The sequence below is a fragment of the Sus scrofa genome, unplaced genomic scaffold (genome assembly GCF_000003025.6).
Source record: "Sus scrofa isolate TJ Tabasco breed Duroc unplaced genomic scaffold, Sscrofa11.1 Contig1041, whole genome shotgun sequence".
In the NCBI taxonomy this organism is placed as follows: Eukaryota; Metazoa; Chordata; class Mammalia; order Artiodactyla; family Suidae; genus Sus; species Sus scrofa.
In genome coordinates this window covers 58506-74999 of record NW_018084798.1, presented here as the reverse complement: position 1 = coordinate 74999, position 16494 = coordinate 58506, and the positions used below count along the sequence as shown (strand labels likewise).

The 16494-nt window shown below is 37.0% G+C and overlaps 1 protein-coding gene across 1 annotated transcript; it reads left to right on the top strand.

The window, feature by feature from the left end:
* Positions 1-7587: 7587 nt before the first annotated feature.
* LOC110257984 (olfactory receptor 6C2-like) lies at positions 7588-10378 on the top strand. Its single transcript, XM_021081003.1, has one exon. It carries the CDS (start codon positions 7696-7698, stop codon positions 8677-8679), a length of 984 nt encoding a protein of 327 aa, XP_020936662.1. The 5' UTR covers positions 7588-7695; the 3' UTR covers positions 8680-10378.
* Positions 10379-16494: the final 6116 nt, after the last annotated feature.

Below are 16494 nucleotides of genomic sequence, written 5' to 3'. Positions count from 1 at the left end.
TTTTTTTCTGAAAAGTATTGTCTGATGCTTATTAGAGCTGTGTCAAGGGAAAAACACTCCCAAGTGTATTTCATAGTCCATGCCAACATCTAACACAAATTAAGTTTTATAATCCAACTTCTGTTATAAGCATTTAAGTTATAGATATACAGAACTGAAAAACATCACAAATGTAATTTTTGAGAACTTAAGTAATTTATGTCAATTTAACTAGTTGCTAGAAAGGATTAACTGCTTAACAAATTAACTAATATCTGGAAAGCAGTGCAATGAAGGCAGGCCATCACAAATTTTTTGAAACACTGGAAAAGCTGAGGTCAAAAGGTATTGTGTGGTGTTTTTTGTTTAATTTTTTTATTAAAGTATAAGTGACTTATAATGATCTGTCAATTTCCTCTTTACAGCAAAGTGACCCAGTCATTCTTTTTCTCATATTATTTTCCATCACATTCTATCACAAGTGATGGGAAATATAGTTCCCTGTGCTTTACAGAAGGACCTCATTGTTTACCTGTTCTGATTGTAAGAGTTTGCATCTTCTAACCCCAAACTCCCAGTCTATCCCACTCCTTCCCACTCTCCCTGGGTAACCACAAGTCTGACCTCCATGTCTGTGAGTCTGTTTCTGTTCTGTGCATAGGTTCACCTGTGCCATATTTTAGACTCCACATATAAGTGATATCATATGGTATTTGTCTTTCTCTTTCTGACTTACCTCACTTAGTATGAGAACCTTTAGTTGCATCCATGTTGCTGCCGATGGCATTATCTTCTTTTCTTCTTTTTTATGGCTGAGTAGTATTCCATTTTGTATATATACCACATCTCCTTAATCCATTCATCTGTCAATGGACATGTAGGTTGTTTTGGTGTCTTGGCTATGATGAATAGTGATGCAATGAACATAGGGGTGCATGTATCTTCCCTGATCTAACAATAATGAACTATCTGAAAAAGAAATTAAGAAAACAATCTTATATACAATGGTATCAAGAAACTTAAATACTTAGCAATAAATTTAACCAAGGAGATGAAGTTCCATACACTGAAAACTATTAGACACTGATGAAAGAAACTGAAGACACAAATAAATGGAAAGATATTTCATGCTCACCAATAAAAACTAGTATTGCTAAAATACCCATATTTCACAAAGCAATTGACATTGTCAAAACAATCCCTTAAAAAAGCACAGGGGAATTTTTCACTGAAATAGAACAAACAATCCTAAAATTTGCTAAGTACCATAAAAGACTATGAGTACCCAAATCAATCTTGAGAAAGAACAAAATGGGAGACACCACACTTTCTGTTTTTAATCTACATTACAAAGATACAATAATCAAAATGATATGGCATTAGTATGAAAACAGACATATAGATCAATGGAATAGGACAGTTCAGAGTTAACTCACCCAGATATGGTTGATTACATTTCACAAAGGATCCAAAAATATACAATGGGCAAAGAATTCTCTTCAGTACAACTGGATTTCCAATTGCAGAAGAATTAAAACAAACCCCTATCTTATACTATGGACAAAAGTCAATTCAAAATGGATTAAAGACATGGGGAGTTGCCTAGTGGTCTAGCAGGTAAGGATTCAGAGTTGTTACTGCTGTGGTGAAGGTTCTATCCCTGGCCCAGGAACTTCTGTGTGTGGCAGGCACAGCCAAAACAAAAACATACAAAAACTAAAAGGATTAAAGATTTGAAAGCATCTCTGTCATTGGTCTTGGCAATGATGTGGTTTTTTAGGTTTGACACCAAAAGCAAAAATAAACAACAATCATCACAACCAAATTTTTCAGCATGTCCATTATGACTGTGGTACACCTATAACTGTAATAAAATTCACTAAGTAATAAAAAAAAAGAATTCACCAAAGGGGAAAAATAAATAAATAAACAAACAAGTGGGACTGCATCAAACTGAAAAGCTTCTCCACAACAAAGTAAATCACAAACAAAAGTAAAAGACAACCTTCCAAATGGAAGAAAATAGTTGTAAGTCATATATCTGGTAGGGATGAATATCTAAAATACATAAATAACTCCTATAACTCAAGAGCAAAAAACAAACAAACCAACCAAAAATTCAATCTGATTTTAAAAAGGGTAGAAGACCTAAACACGTTTTTCCAAAGAAGACACACAGATGGCCAGCAGGTATATGAACATGTGCTCAACATCACTAATCACTGGAGAAATGCAAATCAAAACCACACTGAGACATCACCTCACTTGTCAGAGTGGCCGTTTTAAGAAAGACAAAGATAAGAACTGTTGGTGAGAATGCGGAGAAAGGGCAACCCTTGGGCACTAGGGTGGAAATGTAAAATGGCACAGCCACCATGGAAACCAGTAGGGAGGTCCCTCAAAAAACGAAAACTAGAACTATAAAAGATCCAATTCTACCTCTGCCTATTTATTGAAAGGAATCAAAAACTGTACCTCAATAAGATATAATCACCCACACGCTCATTGATGCATTATTTATAATAGTTGACATGGAAACAACCTAAGTGTCCATTGATGGATAAAGAAAACCTGATCAATTGTACTAGTAGATTGGAGTTGTAAATATGACTATCAATATCTTGATGAAATTTCACTTCATCTCTTTTAATATACAAAACTATTTTCAAAAGGATTCTTGTTGTAATACTTTTGTAATTCTAAAAAGCATAAAAGAAGCTAAAATGAGTTAAGGTAACTAGAAATAGCATAATTATCCATAGGGTTATATTTTACAACAGTGAAACTTTGGAAACAGCATATATTTACAGCAATGATAAATCTAGGGATAAATGTTGATGTTACATTAATCCAATGGACTGAAATTTGATAGATTGAAAGGGATGCAGACAAATAATTATGGAGATAAAAGTAGGTTCACACATATCTAAGTGTAGAATAAATGTGTCAATCTGTGGATGCTAGTACAGAAGTATTTTTGAATTAATGCTCATGCGTTTGTAATTATTATATGTGATATACATGGAGATATTTGCAGAAGGAAAAGTATGGAAGGAGATGCTCCAAAATATTACCACTTGTGACCTCTATCTGAAGTCTTTTTTAAATTAAAATATAGTTTGTTTACAATGTTCTGTCAATTTTTAAGTCGATCTTAATCTCTTTCAGTTTAATTTTTTGTTGGTATACAACTAATGAAACATCTTATCATGTAATTAATTCATTTTATTACAAATAGAAAAAGCAGAAAGGGAGAGATTTCACATCTTTAACTACCTCTCAGAAGAATGGGCTAAAAGAAACTGGACTAGGTTTTGGTTTAATTAGAGTCAGTTATCCAACCAGTCTGAAGTAATTTTGTTGCTTTTCCTATCTCTAAAGGCCATTTCCCCACTGTTACTATGTTAGGGTTGTTTTCTTTCCTTTACCCAAAGGTCAGATGATACAAGATGATTATACAGATGCTTCATTAGCAATTTTTGAACCTGGGTCACCAATGACTCTATTGTTTACTAATTTTGGTGCAGAAGTGGCAAATGAAATAAATATCAAGCTTGGAATTGGAAAACCCTCTCTCTGAGCAGAATGGTTCAGAACACCAACTCTTCCAAAACTACTAGGAGTTCTTCTGAACCTATTTTCTTTTCAATTATTGAAAGTTTAAAAAAAAGAAAAAGAAAGAAAGAAAGAAAGCTATTTCCTAGGCTTGTGATGGCACTGCATCTATTGCAAGAAAATTGCTGTATTTGACCACAGATAAAGATTTCAAGGAAATTTTGCATTCCTAAGCTGCTGTTACTGTAGGAATGACCAGATTCAATCTGCAGAAAACCCGAAATTCTCATGCTACTATTCAACATCATATTAATTTTCAAGGTGTAGCTACAAGAATAGTTGTAAAGAACTAATAGAGAGAGGCTATGATTAACTACCAGAGTGTAAGTATTACAAATTCTGACTTTTTTTAAAAAACTTGGATCATATTTGCCTCTAATGAATTAGTCTCCTGACTACAAAATTTAGCATTGGAAGTTCTAATATGGGTATTCATTAAACATCATTTTAAACTGCTTTAATCATGGATAGTGTATAGGCATTGATAAGATTACTTTAAGCAACAATTAATACTAGATCATCTAAAAGTAACATAATTTGTACGCTATAATGAATTAATACACCTCTGCAATTCCTGAAAGCTAAAAACTAAAATCCAGTGGCTGAGTACCTGCTTTTCCAGCAGGTGTTGGACAGAGATGGAGATGTTGGACAGAGATGGAATGGGAAGACATGGAGCCCCAGAGGGAAGATGCTTCCAGTTAGATCATCCATGTGAAGTGTTTATTTCATTATCTAGCATATAGTAAATATCCAATGAATATAAAACACTAGTTTGATCATTTTTTAAAAAAAGGAAGAAAAAGGAAAATAAAATCAAGCATTTCATTTTGGCCTTGTGTTTGGAGTACATTTGTGTATACAACTGAAGATCAATTATTTTGGAGTTTGGGCAATAGACAGAAAATACCCAAAGAGAGTACGTATGTTAAGAAGTAAAATTTGGAGTTCCCGTCGTGGCGCAGTGGTTAACGAATCCGACTAGGAACCATGAGGTTGTGGGGTTCGGTCCCTGCCCTTGCTTAGTGGGTTAACGATCCGGCGTTGCGGTGAACTGTGGTGTAGGTTGCAGACGCGGCTCGGATCCTGCGTTGCTGTGGCTCTGGCGTAGGCTGGCAGCTACAGCTCCAATTAGACCCCTAGCCTGGGAACCTCCATATACCGCAGGAGCGGCCCAAGAAATAGCAAAAAGACAAAAAAAAAAAAAAAAAAAAAGTAAAATTTAAGGGTAAAATCTTGTAACAAGAGGTCAATAAGTCATAGATATCTAATGCACCATATAATGATATGGACAATAATATTAGACTATAATTGTGTAGTGTGATAAATATTGCTACATCAATAATCACATTACGATTATAAATGTATTAAAGTAACATGCCATGCACCTTAAATTTAAATACTGGTATATGACAGATTTAGTCAGTAAGAAGTTTTTTAAAGTCTAAAGAAATGCTTAGAACTATCAACATAGAGTTCAGCAAAACAAAAAAACATTTAGAAATTAGAAAGCAAAAAGGGAGTTCCCGTCGTGGCGCAGTGGTTAACAAATCCGACTAGGAACCATGAGGTTGTGGGGTTCGGTCCCTGCCCTTGCTCAGTGTGTTAACGATCCGGCGTTGCCATGAGCTGTGGTGTAGGTTGCAGACGCGGCTCGGATCCCGCGTTGCTGTGGCTCTGGCGTAGGCCCGTGGCTACAGCTCCGATTCAACCCCTAGCCTGGGAACCTCCATATGTCGCGGGAGCGGCCCAAGAAATAGCAACAACAACAACAACAACAACAACAACAAAACAACAAAAGACAAAAAAAAAAAAAAAGAAAGCAAAAAGATGATGGGGAAAAACACTTATCTGCTATTAAGGTTAGTTATGAGAGAGTGCTATGGATATTGTGTGGTGAACGTTTACTTAGAACTTCCTCAACTTTAACAAGAAAAAGAAAGTGACGCTTTTGCACAGCAAAGGAAACCAAAAAGAAAACAAAAAGACAACTTACAGAATGGGAGAAAATAGTTTCAAATGATGCAACTGACAAGGGCTTAATCTCTAGAATATACAAGCAACTTATACAACTCAACAGCAAAAAAACCAATCAATCAATGGAAAAATGGGCAAAAGACCTGAATAGACATTTCTCCAAGGAAGATATACAGATGGCCAACAAACACATGAAAAAATGCTCAACATCGCTGATTATAAGAGAAATGCAAATCAAAACTACCATGAGATACCACCTCACACCAGTCAGAATGGCCATCATTAATAAATCCACAAATAACAAGTGCTGGAGGGGCTGTGGAGAAAAGGGAACCCTCCTGCACTGTTGGTGGGAATGTAAACTGGTACAGCCACTATGGAGAACAGTTTGGAGATACCTTAGAAATCTATACATAGAACTTCCATATGACCCTGCAATCCCACTCTTGGGCATCTATCCGGACAAAGCTCTACTTAAAAGAGACACATGCACCCGCATGTTCATTGCAGCACTATTCACAATAGCCAGGACATGGAAACAATCCAAATGTCCATCGACAGAGGATTGGATTCGGAAGATGTGGTATATATACACGATGGAATACTACTCAGCCATAAAAAAGGATGACATCATGCCATTTGCAGCAACATGGATGGAACTAGAGAATCTCATACTGAGTGAAATGAGCCAGAAAGACAAAGACAAATACCATATGACATCACTTATAACTGGAATCTAATATCCAGCACAAATGAACATCTCCTCAGAAAAGAAAATTAATCATGGACTTGGAGAAGAGACTTGTGGTTGCCTGATGGGAGGGGGAGGGAGTGGGAGGGATCGGGAGCTTGGGCTTATCAGTCACAACGTAGAATAGATTTACAAGGAGATCCCGCTGAATAGCATTGAGAACTATGTCTAGATACTCATGTTGCAACAGAAGAAATGGTGGGGGAAAAACTGTAATTGTAATGTATACATGTAAGGATAACCAGACCCCCTTGCTGTACAGTGGGAAAATAAAATTTAATAAAAATAAAAAAAAAAAAAAAAAAAAAAAAAAAAAAAAAAGAAAGTGACGATCCTTAGTATAAACTGTTTCGTTAGATTCGTGGGAACAAAAAATTATTATGCTCTATTAATAATTGAATGTCTGGTAAGTAAAAGGAAAATCATGTGGACAAGATCAGAGAAATAGGTAAAATATATTCATTGCTCATTATTAGCCAGTCACTTTCAGAAGTATCTTATAAATTAACTTAATTTTTCAACATCATAATCATATACGAAGGTATATACTGTTATTTTTTCCATTTTGTCAATGACACAACTGAGTCACAGGGAAAACTAGCCATGCTCGAAGAATGTGCTTGAGTTTACAATTAATAAAATAATACTATTTTGGAATGTTTTTCAATCTTAACAAGACAGATTGAAAACTGAGAAAATTTGTCATGATTTTTGTACCTCCCTGTATATTTTATACGCAACACATATTGTCATTCTATACAATATATTTGTTTTCAAAACCCTTCTTGTCTTCTGCACCACAATACAAACTAGTGTAATTTTAAAGAGAAAATTATGAGAGAGAGTCAGGGGGCTGGGGGAGGAAGAAAGAAGGGGGTCTTTAAAGGAAACACAAACTTTTTAAATTGTAATACTAGGGCTCCGTATCCTCACTATTGGATGCAGACTGCCTGTATAGTGACACTCAACTATTCATGAAACACTTGTACTTTTTCAGTAACAAGACTTCAAGGAAACACATGAAGGTGACAAGGAAAGTTTGGGATTCAGCTTTACATTTTAGTCAGTGACCTCTTGCTCTCACAGAACATTAGCAGTCAAATCTAAATGGGAGGGAAAGTCAAATCCAAGATATAGATCAAATAAGACAGAAAATGGAAATAAAATATAAAATGCGATGAGAAGGAAGCACCCATAATATTTTGGACTATGGTATAGATAAAGCAATCTTGACTTTTCTTAAGTCTCCCCTAAAATGACCAAAAATGCACAGTTGTAGAACCTAGGAATCTGAGGATATTTGTAAAGATAGTTTTTAAATGCAAGTGAGTTCATATTTTTTGCTTCATTGATAACCACTCTATGCGTATCAAATGTCTCTGAATCATAAATGCAGACTGAGTAGAAGGAAGGACTCAATGATGAGAAACCACACAGTAACAACTTTTATCCTGCTGGGACTCACAGATGAGCCACAGCTGAAGACTCTGGTTTTCATCTTCCTGTTTCTCACCTACATGCTGAGCGTCACTGGGAACCTGACCATCATCTCCCTCACCTCCACAGACTCTCACCTCCAAACTGCCATGTACTTTTTCCTACAAAACTTCTCCTTCTTGGAAATCGCATTTACATCTGCTTGTATTCCCAAATACTTGTACAACATATCAACAGGTGATAAGACCATCACATACAACAGTTGTGCTACTCAACTATTTTTTACTGATCTCTTTGCTGTAACTGAGTTTTTCCTCCTGGCCGCCATGTCCTATGACCGCTACGTGGCCATCTGCAAACCCCTGCATTACGTGACCATCGTGAACCACACGGTCTGTAGGAGACTCATCATTGGTTCCTGGCTGGCTGGCTTGTTGATCATCATCCCTCCATTTAGCCTGGGCCTAAAGCTGGAATTCTGTGACTCCAATGTCATTGACTATTTTTTTTGTGATTTAGCCCCCCTCCTAAAGATCTCATGCTCAGAAACGTGGCTCATAGAGGAGACGGTCACAGTCTGTGCTGTGTTGGCCTTTATCATGACACTTGTGTGTGTGGTTCTATCCTACGTGTACATCCTCAAGACCATTTTGCAATTCTCTTCTGCCCAGCAAAGGAAAAAGGCATTTTCTACATGTTCTTCCCACATGATCGTGGTCTCCATCAGCTATGGAAGCTGTATCTTCATCTATGTTAAACCTTCACCAAAGGACTCACTGGCTGTTAATAAGGGTGTGACACTGCTCACTACATCCATTGCTCCCATGCTAAGTCCTTTCATTTACACCTTGAGAAACAAGCAAGTGAAACAAGCTTTCAATGATGCAATCAAAAGAACTGCATTATTCAAAAAGGACTAATGGAATTCATTCATGTAGAAGAATCAGTTTTTCATAAAAAGATCATTAGTTCCTCAGTGTGTGCCTTTGAGTTTTCAAATCATTCCCATCCTAGGATGGAAGTCTCAGTTTCCTCTCTTAAAAAGAAGAGAAAATACATTTCTAAGAAACAAAAGAATGAACTTACACCTTAGCAAGCCTTGACAAAACTGCTAAAAACAAAAGAAACAAAAGCCACAAGTTCATTGCATATTTCAAAGAGGGTAATTGTGCTGATTGCCTTTTTCTTTTCCAGATTTTAAGAGTGTTTTTGGATGCCAAGCAGAAAAAAAAAAAAAACTGGTACTGGAAAGTAGACTGGAAAATCCATTAATGTCTTATTGCTTTGAAGGGATCCAAGACCAGGGCATTCAATAAAATATAAACATCGCAAAGAACAATAACAAAAATAGTATTTTTCAGTTAAAAAGGGAAACTATTTCAAATTATCGTATCTTAATGTAGAAGCTGAATTCTAACTATAGTCCCCTACGATATTGAATATCTAAAAATGACAGACTAACAGATCAATTTAAACAGAAAACATGTGAATTTAAAGTGTTAATAGCTCCTCGAAGTAAATTTGTGAGGAAAGGGATAGATAGCTACATCTGTGTTTGCTTCTACATTTTCACTATGACTCTATGGATTTGTTGGCAACAAGCTAAAATAATTAGAAGATAGTAAAACTGCAAAAAGTGAAAGTAAGTGAAAAACCTGGATGCATCTAGATTTGGCACAAAAATGTCTGCAACTCAAAGGATGTGACAGTGCTTACTACTTCCTATACTGAACTTCATTCTGTTGACTTACGTAGACTGCCAATTATTTCTCCAGCAAAAAAACAAAAACAAAAAAACAAAAAAAAACAAAAAAACAAAAAAACAAAAAAAAACAAGGAATTTTTATTTGTAGTCTGCAACCATGGTGAGCCACATACACATCCTCACACAACAAGAAGAGGAGGACAATTCTAAAGAGGGGAAAGGAAGCTGGGAGGACTACAGTACACAAAGTGTGCATGGTTTTTCACTGGCTGAGTCCTGACAGTCTCTCATTGGCTGAGCTCTGGCCAGGCAAGAAGAGGAAGTCTTTCTTCTTCTTCTTGGGCTCTGCTGTTGTCCTAGGGCTTAAGAAACCCCATTCAAGGCTTCTTACTTCTATTTGGTTGACTTTTCCACTGATTAACTTTTTCAGTTTATACCTTGAGAAACACAAGTAGAACAGATGTCCATAACCTTTCCAGGAATTTGATTGTGACCTATCGCAAAAAGAATTCTATAGCAGTAGCAGGTGGAAATAATCCTCTTTTGATATGTTGGATTTTCTAAAATATAACACTAAAATCAATTCATTTTTATTTCATAATATGGCTACTAGAAAATCCCAAGTTACCTCTGTGGCTCATGTTATATTGAAAGGCTTCAGATTAACCAAGCTGCTTACTAGACCCAAAATTCAAATTCTGTATATTTGACCCCAAATTTTGTTTCCGACTTAAGGAAGTCTTCACCAGACAAACACTTTCAACAAGATATCTTCAAGAAACTCCTCAAGCAAACTCTACATGTATTAAAACCCCTATAAGTAACACAAATAACAGAAGTGTTCACAGTAAGCTTAACCTATGAAATGCAATGCATCTTCTTAATAGAAGGCTGATAATGAAAAGTGAAATTAATCTGTGGAAAACTAAAAGAGCTATTGAATGAACATATAGATGTTGTGACCACTGAAGTAGCTCTAATTTTCCTTCGAAAGAGTTGAACTGCTACATATATATAAATTGATATAAAAAATGGGAATCTGAATATTTGAGCCATGCTGCTGCTTAAAGCAACACTCACTGTATCAAGTTGTTAGTAAAAGGACCAGAGTGAAATGAGATCTGAGACTTTGGGAAGCTCTTTCTATGCAGGCAGAGCTTTTTGGCAAGTCCTGTATCAATTGAAAAGATACAATTGATACACATATCTCACTATTTGTGGGACTGAATGTGTTACATTTATTGATATGTATTGTATGGCTCAGAAGATGGTTTATCTTGACAAAGGTTCAGTGTGCACTTGAAAAGCATGTATATTCTGCTATCCTTTTGGAAAGGAATATAGCAATAAAGAACAATAGCCATAAATACAGTAAAAAATAAAACATGTTGTAAATCAAAATACACCATGCACTAAATCCAAAAAGAGCATGGGCTCGAGTAATATCTACATTATAAAAAGAGCTTCTACATACAGAAACAATAGGATGTACAAATAATTCAAAAGGAAGTGAAGAATAGGAATAGGTAATTTGCCTATGAGCAAATCAAGTTTAAATTTAAATACAAAAATATATAAAAATTTAATCAAACTCATTTATAGTCCAAGCCAAAATGAAGAGATATTGAGATAGTGGGGGTGTTGAAAAGACCTCTTACCCTTCCGGATTATTAGACCCTGTGGGAAATGGTTTTTCTTCACTGTGTCTGTTGAAATGTAAATTACATGTAAATACAATTGTAATGGTAACTATAAATAAAATGTAGATTGAAATGCAATGGAAATTACAATATTGCATCACTGTATTCACTTAAACTTCTATAAGAAAACAAACTAGTGCACAGAGGCAGACAACTTATCAGTGGCTGCCTGAGTGGGGAAGGGCAGGAAGGAGAGGGCTCAGGGAAGAACAGAGATGCCCACGGACCCTTGGGGCTGATGGGCGTTTTCACTCTTTTTATGGTATTAATGTTTTCACAGGAGTGTACATATGTTAGAATTTTTAAATTGTACACTCTAAATATGTGCAGTTTACTGTGTGTTGATTTTCCTTCAGTAAAACTATTAAGAAAAGTAAGAAAATGAACAAAATAACCTGATACTTGTTATCCTCTTTGTCCCCAAGGACACTGGAGCCAAAGCACTTTTTTTTTTGTCAGTTATTTTGCTTTTGCCAAATAAAATTACTCCAAAGAGTCATTAGTGACTTCTGAGGGTAAATCACCAAGGACCTTTTTAAATTCATTTATTTGCAGGGACAGCAAACTAAACAAAAAAAAAAGGAAAAAAGAAAAGATAAGGTTGGTATTGTTCAAACATTTTCCTCTGTGCAAAGATACTGAAATTCACAAGAAAACCTTCATCAGACCTACCATTTTCACCTCTGTGGCTTTAGGAATTACTATTTTGATCAACTTAAGGAAGTTATGATTGACTGACAGGAAAGTAAATATAATAAGTTTTCCAACTTAAGTATTGTTTCCCTTTGTTTAACCTCAGTCATATTTTTCTCTGAGACAAAAATTTCACCTGCCTACATTAAATTCAGATATATAATCTATCATTTGTGTATTTCAAAGCCTTCAAAAATATTAGATGTCTTAATAAAAATAGGTAGATGTATAAATGAGAATCCTTATATAGTGTATATCCAAAAATGACATAAGCTATATCATCAACCTCACATTGGAAAGTATACATGCCCTCGTGTGGGTATGTGTGTGTGTACGTGTGTGTGTACTTCTCTCTTCATCATTCATTAGCAATCCCTGCCTTCTTTCAAGTATTTATTGAAAGACAGATGAACCAAAATCTGTTTCTTACATGTCAGCGTCACTTTATTGTATTGTACCTTATAATACTGTATATAATATCCTGTAAGAAAAACTAGTTTTTGAACATTGAGTGATGTCTGTAGCATGCCAAGTTGAGTATGGTTATGTAGTGATGCGTATGCAGCCGGAGAGAAGGAGAAAGGATGACCCCAAAAAGCAGGGAGACTGCAACCATCATTCTCTACTGCTTCTGAAATTGATTTAATATATATATTGCATATGTCCCAAAATTCTCTGGGAGGGTCCTAGTTTTCAGGCAAACTGTGAGCCATAGGTCAGCACTTCATCCCCACCCTGGTGACTGACTGCCAGTGTGTCTTTAACATTATGAACTGGGCAAACCATCAGATATGGCCCTTCTCCTACTTCGGTATGAATAAAATACAGTTAAAAAGCAATGAAGAGAAAGTCTTCATGAACAAATAAACTACAATTTCAAAGGGAAAATTTTCTGCTCATTGACACAGGATTATAAAGCATTGAGACACACTGAAAACTGAGAACGTTAAATTACCCCACCACAGTCATTAATTCTGAATGCCTGAGAAAATTACTGTGCAGTAGCATTGGGTATAATAAACAGCATCTTAAAACCCATGACCTCTGGAATTAACACTGCATTAATAGATAACAGTGAAGAGGGAAACATAGTATAAATGAAAATGCAATTACTTATCTGAAAAACCAGGGAGGGAAGAGAAAGCTGTTATGGCTTTTGTCTTTGTTGTAAAGATTATTTCAGAGTATGTCATAATTAATAAAAACAGCTCTTCTTTTCTTTCTTTTTTTGTCTTTTCAGAGTCACACCCTCGGCATATGGAAGTTCCCAGGCTAGGGGTCGAATGGCAGCTGTAGCCACTGGCCTATGCCACAGCCACAGCAATGCCAGATGCAGGCTAGATCTGTGACCTTCACCACAGCTCATGGCAACGCTAAATCCTTAACCCGCTGAGTGAGGCCAGGGATCGAACCTGCATCCTCATGGATACCAGTCACCTTTGATTCTGCTGAGCCATGATGGGCACTCCAAAAACAGCTCTTCTTTAAACAGAAAATGCTCCTACTATATAGCACAGGAAACCATACACAGTCACTTAGGATAGAATATGATGGAAGATAATATGAGAAAAAGAATGTATATATGTATGACTGGGTCACTTTGCTGTACAGCAGAAATTGATATAACATTGTAAACCGAGTATAATTAAAAAAAAAGTTTTTAAATAAAAAATTAAAAAAAAAACCCACAAGTGCAGGGATAAATAGGAGTCACCTTAAAGCATGTCTCCCCAAATCAGAAATTTTATTGCACATTTTTAATTTTCTTATTGTTTTCTCTATGTCCTAGAATATGTGAGCCTTGAGATTAGGAAAAGGTTGTTAAGATGGTATGAAAAGGAAATTTACTTTCTTATGAATAAAACGTAGCCACAGAAATAGCAATTAAATGGAAAACAGAAAATAACTACAAAATGTTCTAATCATAGACTCAGATTTACATAAAAATTAATAAAAAATTCAGTATCAGAATTTAAGTATAAATATGAAGAAATATTTTTGTCTGTGTGTACTGGATAAATTTGGGGTATGTAAATTTATTCAGAAAATATTCTTTAGACATTGACAACACTTGTGGAACCATGTTCATTGTTGCTGCTCTCAGGGTAAGAAGGACGTGATCCCAGCAAACATGTTCTCTGCTAAGAACTAGCAGAGTGCTAAGTTTTCTTGTTTCTTGTTTATGAGGACACAAAAATGGATGCACGGGGTAACGTATTTATGAGAATTGCACAAAACTTATCAGAGGATAAGAGAGGGGTGTTTAGTCAGAAGGGAAGAGGAACTAAGAGGTCCAAGCAATCCAAGCAGGCACAAAGATAACTTCGAAAAATCATATGTGTAAGATTACAGTTCCTTTATAAGAGCGTTTCTTTTAAAAATAGATAAAGGAGATGGGATTAAGATGGCAGAATAGGACTGGAGCTCAACTTCCCTCCTAAAAACAACAAAATTCACAACTAAAGACTGAGCATTCTTCACCCACATGGACTGGAAACCTTAAAAAAGATATCCTACTCCAGAAGAAAAAGAGGAGGACACGTCAAGAGGTAGGAGGGGTGATTACACAATATAAGCAACCCCATACCTCCCGGGTGGGAAGCCCCACAGACTGGAAACTAACTGGTTCACAGGGACTCACCTACAGGCGTGAGAGTTCTGAGCCCCACATCAAACTCTCATGTGCGGGGATCTGGCACAGGGAGAAAGAGCCCCCGGAGCATCTGGCATTGAAGGCCAGTGGGGCTTTTGTGCGGGAGCTCCACGGGGAAACGGAGACCCCATTCTTAAAAGGCGCACACAGACTTTCACATGCACTGGGTCCCAGGGCAAAGCAAAGTCTCCATAGGAATCTGGGTCAATCCTGACTGCACTTCTTGGAGCACATCCTGGGAAAACAGGAGTGAACGTGGCTTGTTGTGAGGGAAGGAGATTGAAGGCAAAACTCTGGGAATATTCAGCAGCTGTGCCTTTCTCTGGAGGTGGCCATTTTGGGAAAATCTGGCCCCACCCATCAGTCAGTGCTGAGAAGCCCCAGGGCAAACAACTATCCAGGTGGGATCACAGCCCTACCCCTCAGTAAACAGGCTAAAGACCCCTCAGGCACCCAGCTGCCTCTAATCCCATCTGGAGACTAAGCCCCACCCACAGAGGGATTAGAATCAGCTCCACCCACCAGGGGGCAGGCCTCAGCCCCTCCCATCAGGATGCCTACAGCAAGCCCCCCATACCGATTTCAGCCACAGGGGGACAGACATCAGAAGTAAGAGAGGCTACAACTCTATTATCTGTAAAAAGGTCACCACACCAAAACCTACAAAAATGAAAAGACAGAGAACTATAACTCAGATGAGGGAGAAAGGAAAAACCCCAGAAAATCAGCTAAGTGATGGGGAGGAGATTCTCAGCCTCCAGGAAAAAGACTTTTGACTGTTGATGCTGAAGATGATGCAAGACATTGGAAATAAACTGGAGGCAAAGATGGATAACTTACAGGAAACACGAAGCAAAGAGATACAAGATATCAAACTTAAACAAGAAGAGATGTAAAAATACGATAAAATTGTTTAATGTACGGTATTCTGCGTAACACTTGGCACATTGATAGACACATGTGGAAGGACGCCAAGGGAGGGAAGCTTAGACAGAGTCTTCTGTGTAATGTTTACCCTTGTTCATAGGAGAAAACACACTTATCCACAACAACAAAAATAGAAAAGTCGTAGAAAGCTGGAGCAGAGATTCCACGTCCTGGTCAGGATTCTTTAGAGTAAGTCCAAATTACACAGGACGTATCAGCATTTGGACAAGGACTAAACTGTTAACCAGAAGCATAATTTAATGATGTGAGTTTTTCTACGTGGCTCTGAATATGGAAGAATGTGGGGAGGCAAACAACGCTGCTATTCATGAATTGACACTCTATTCGGAACATGTCCACACAGATGCATGTTGTTATTTAAAGTATACTGAACACTGAGCTGATTAGATTAGATTTTACACACGTTAGAGACTCTAAATAATAAAATTATTGAATTATTGGGCATGCAGGCTGGACAGAAGTCATCAGTGATGAGAAACTATGCAATAACCACCTTCATTCTGCTGGGACTGACAGATGACCCTGAGCTGCAGGTTTGGATTTTTTTCTTTCTCTGTCTCACCTACACCCTGAGTGTAACTGGAAACCTGACCATCATCACACTCACCTTTGTGGATTCCCACCTGAAAACACCCATGTACTTTTTCTTAAAAAATTTCTCCTTCTGAGAAATCTCATTCACAATGGCATGTGTTCCTAGATATTTGCATAATATAGCAACAGGTGACAATATCATCACATATAATGCTTCTGTCATCCAAGTAGTTTTTACTGACCTCGGTGCAGTAACAGAGTTTTTCCTCCTGGCCGCCATGTCCTATGACCGCTACGTGGCCATCTGCAAACCCCTGCATTATGTGGCCACCATGAGCAGCAGAGTCTGCCAGAGGCTTGTTTTTTTGCTCTTGGGTGGCAGGATTGTTGGTCATAATCTCCCCACTCAGCCTGGGCTAAATCTGGAATTCTGTGACTCAAATGTTGTTGATCATTTTCTCTGTGATGCTTCTCCTCTCCTCAAGATGTCATGTTCAGACAC

What these genes read in the sequence shown, in the direction of transcription:
- LOC110257984 (XM_021081003.1), top strand. Translation starts at nt 7,696, where the DNA reads ATGTCTCTGAATCATAAATGCAGACTGAGTAGAAGGAAGGACTCAATG.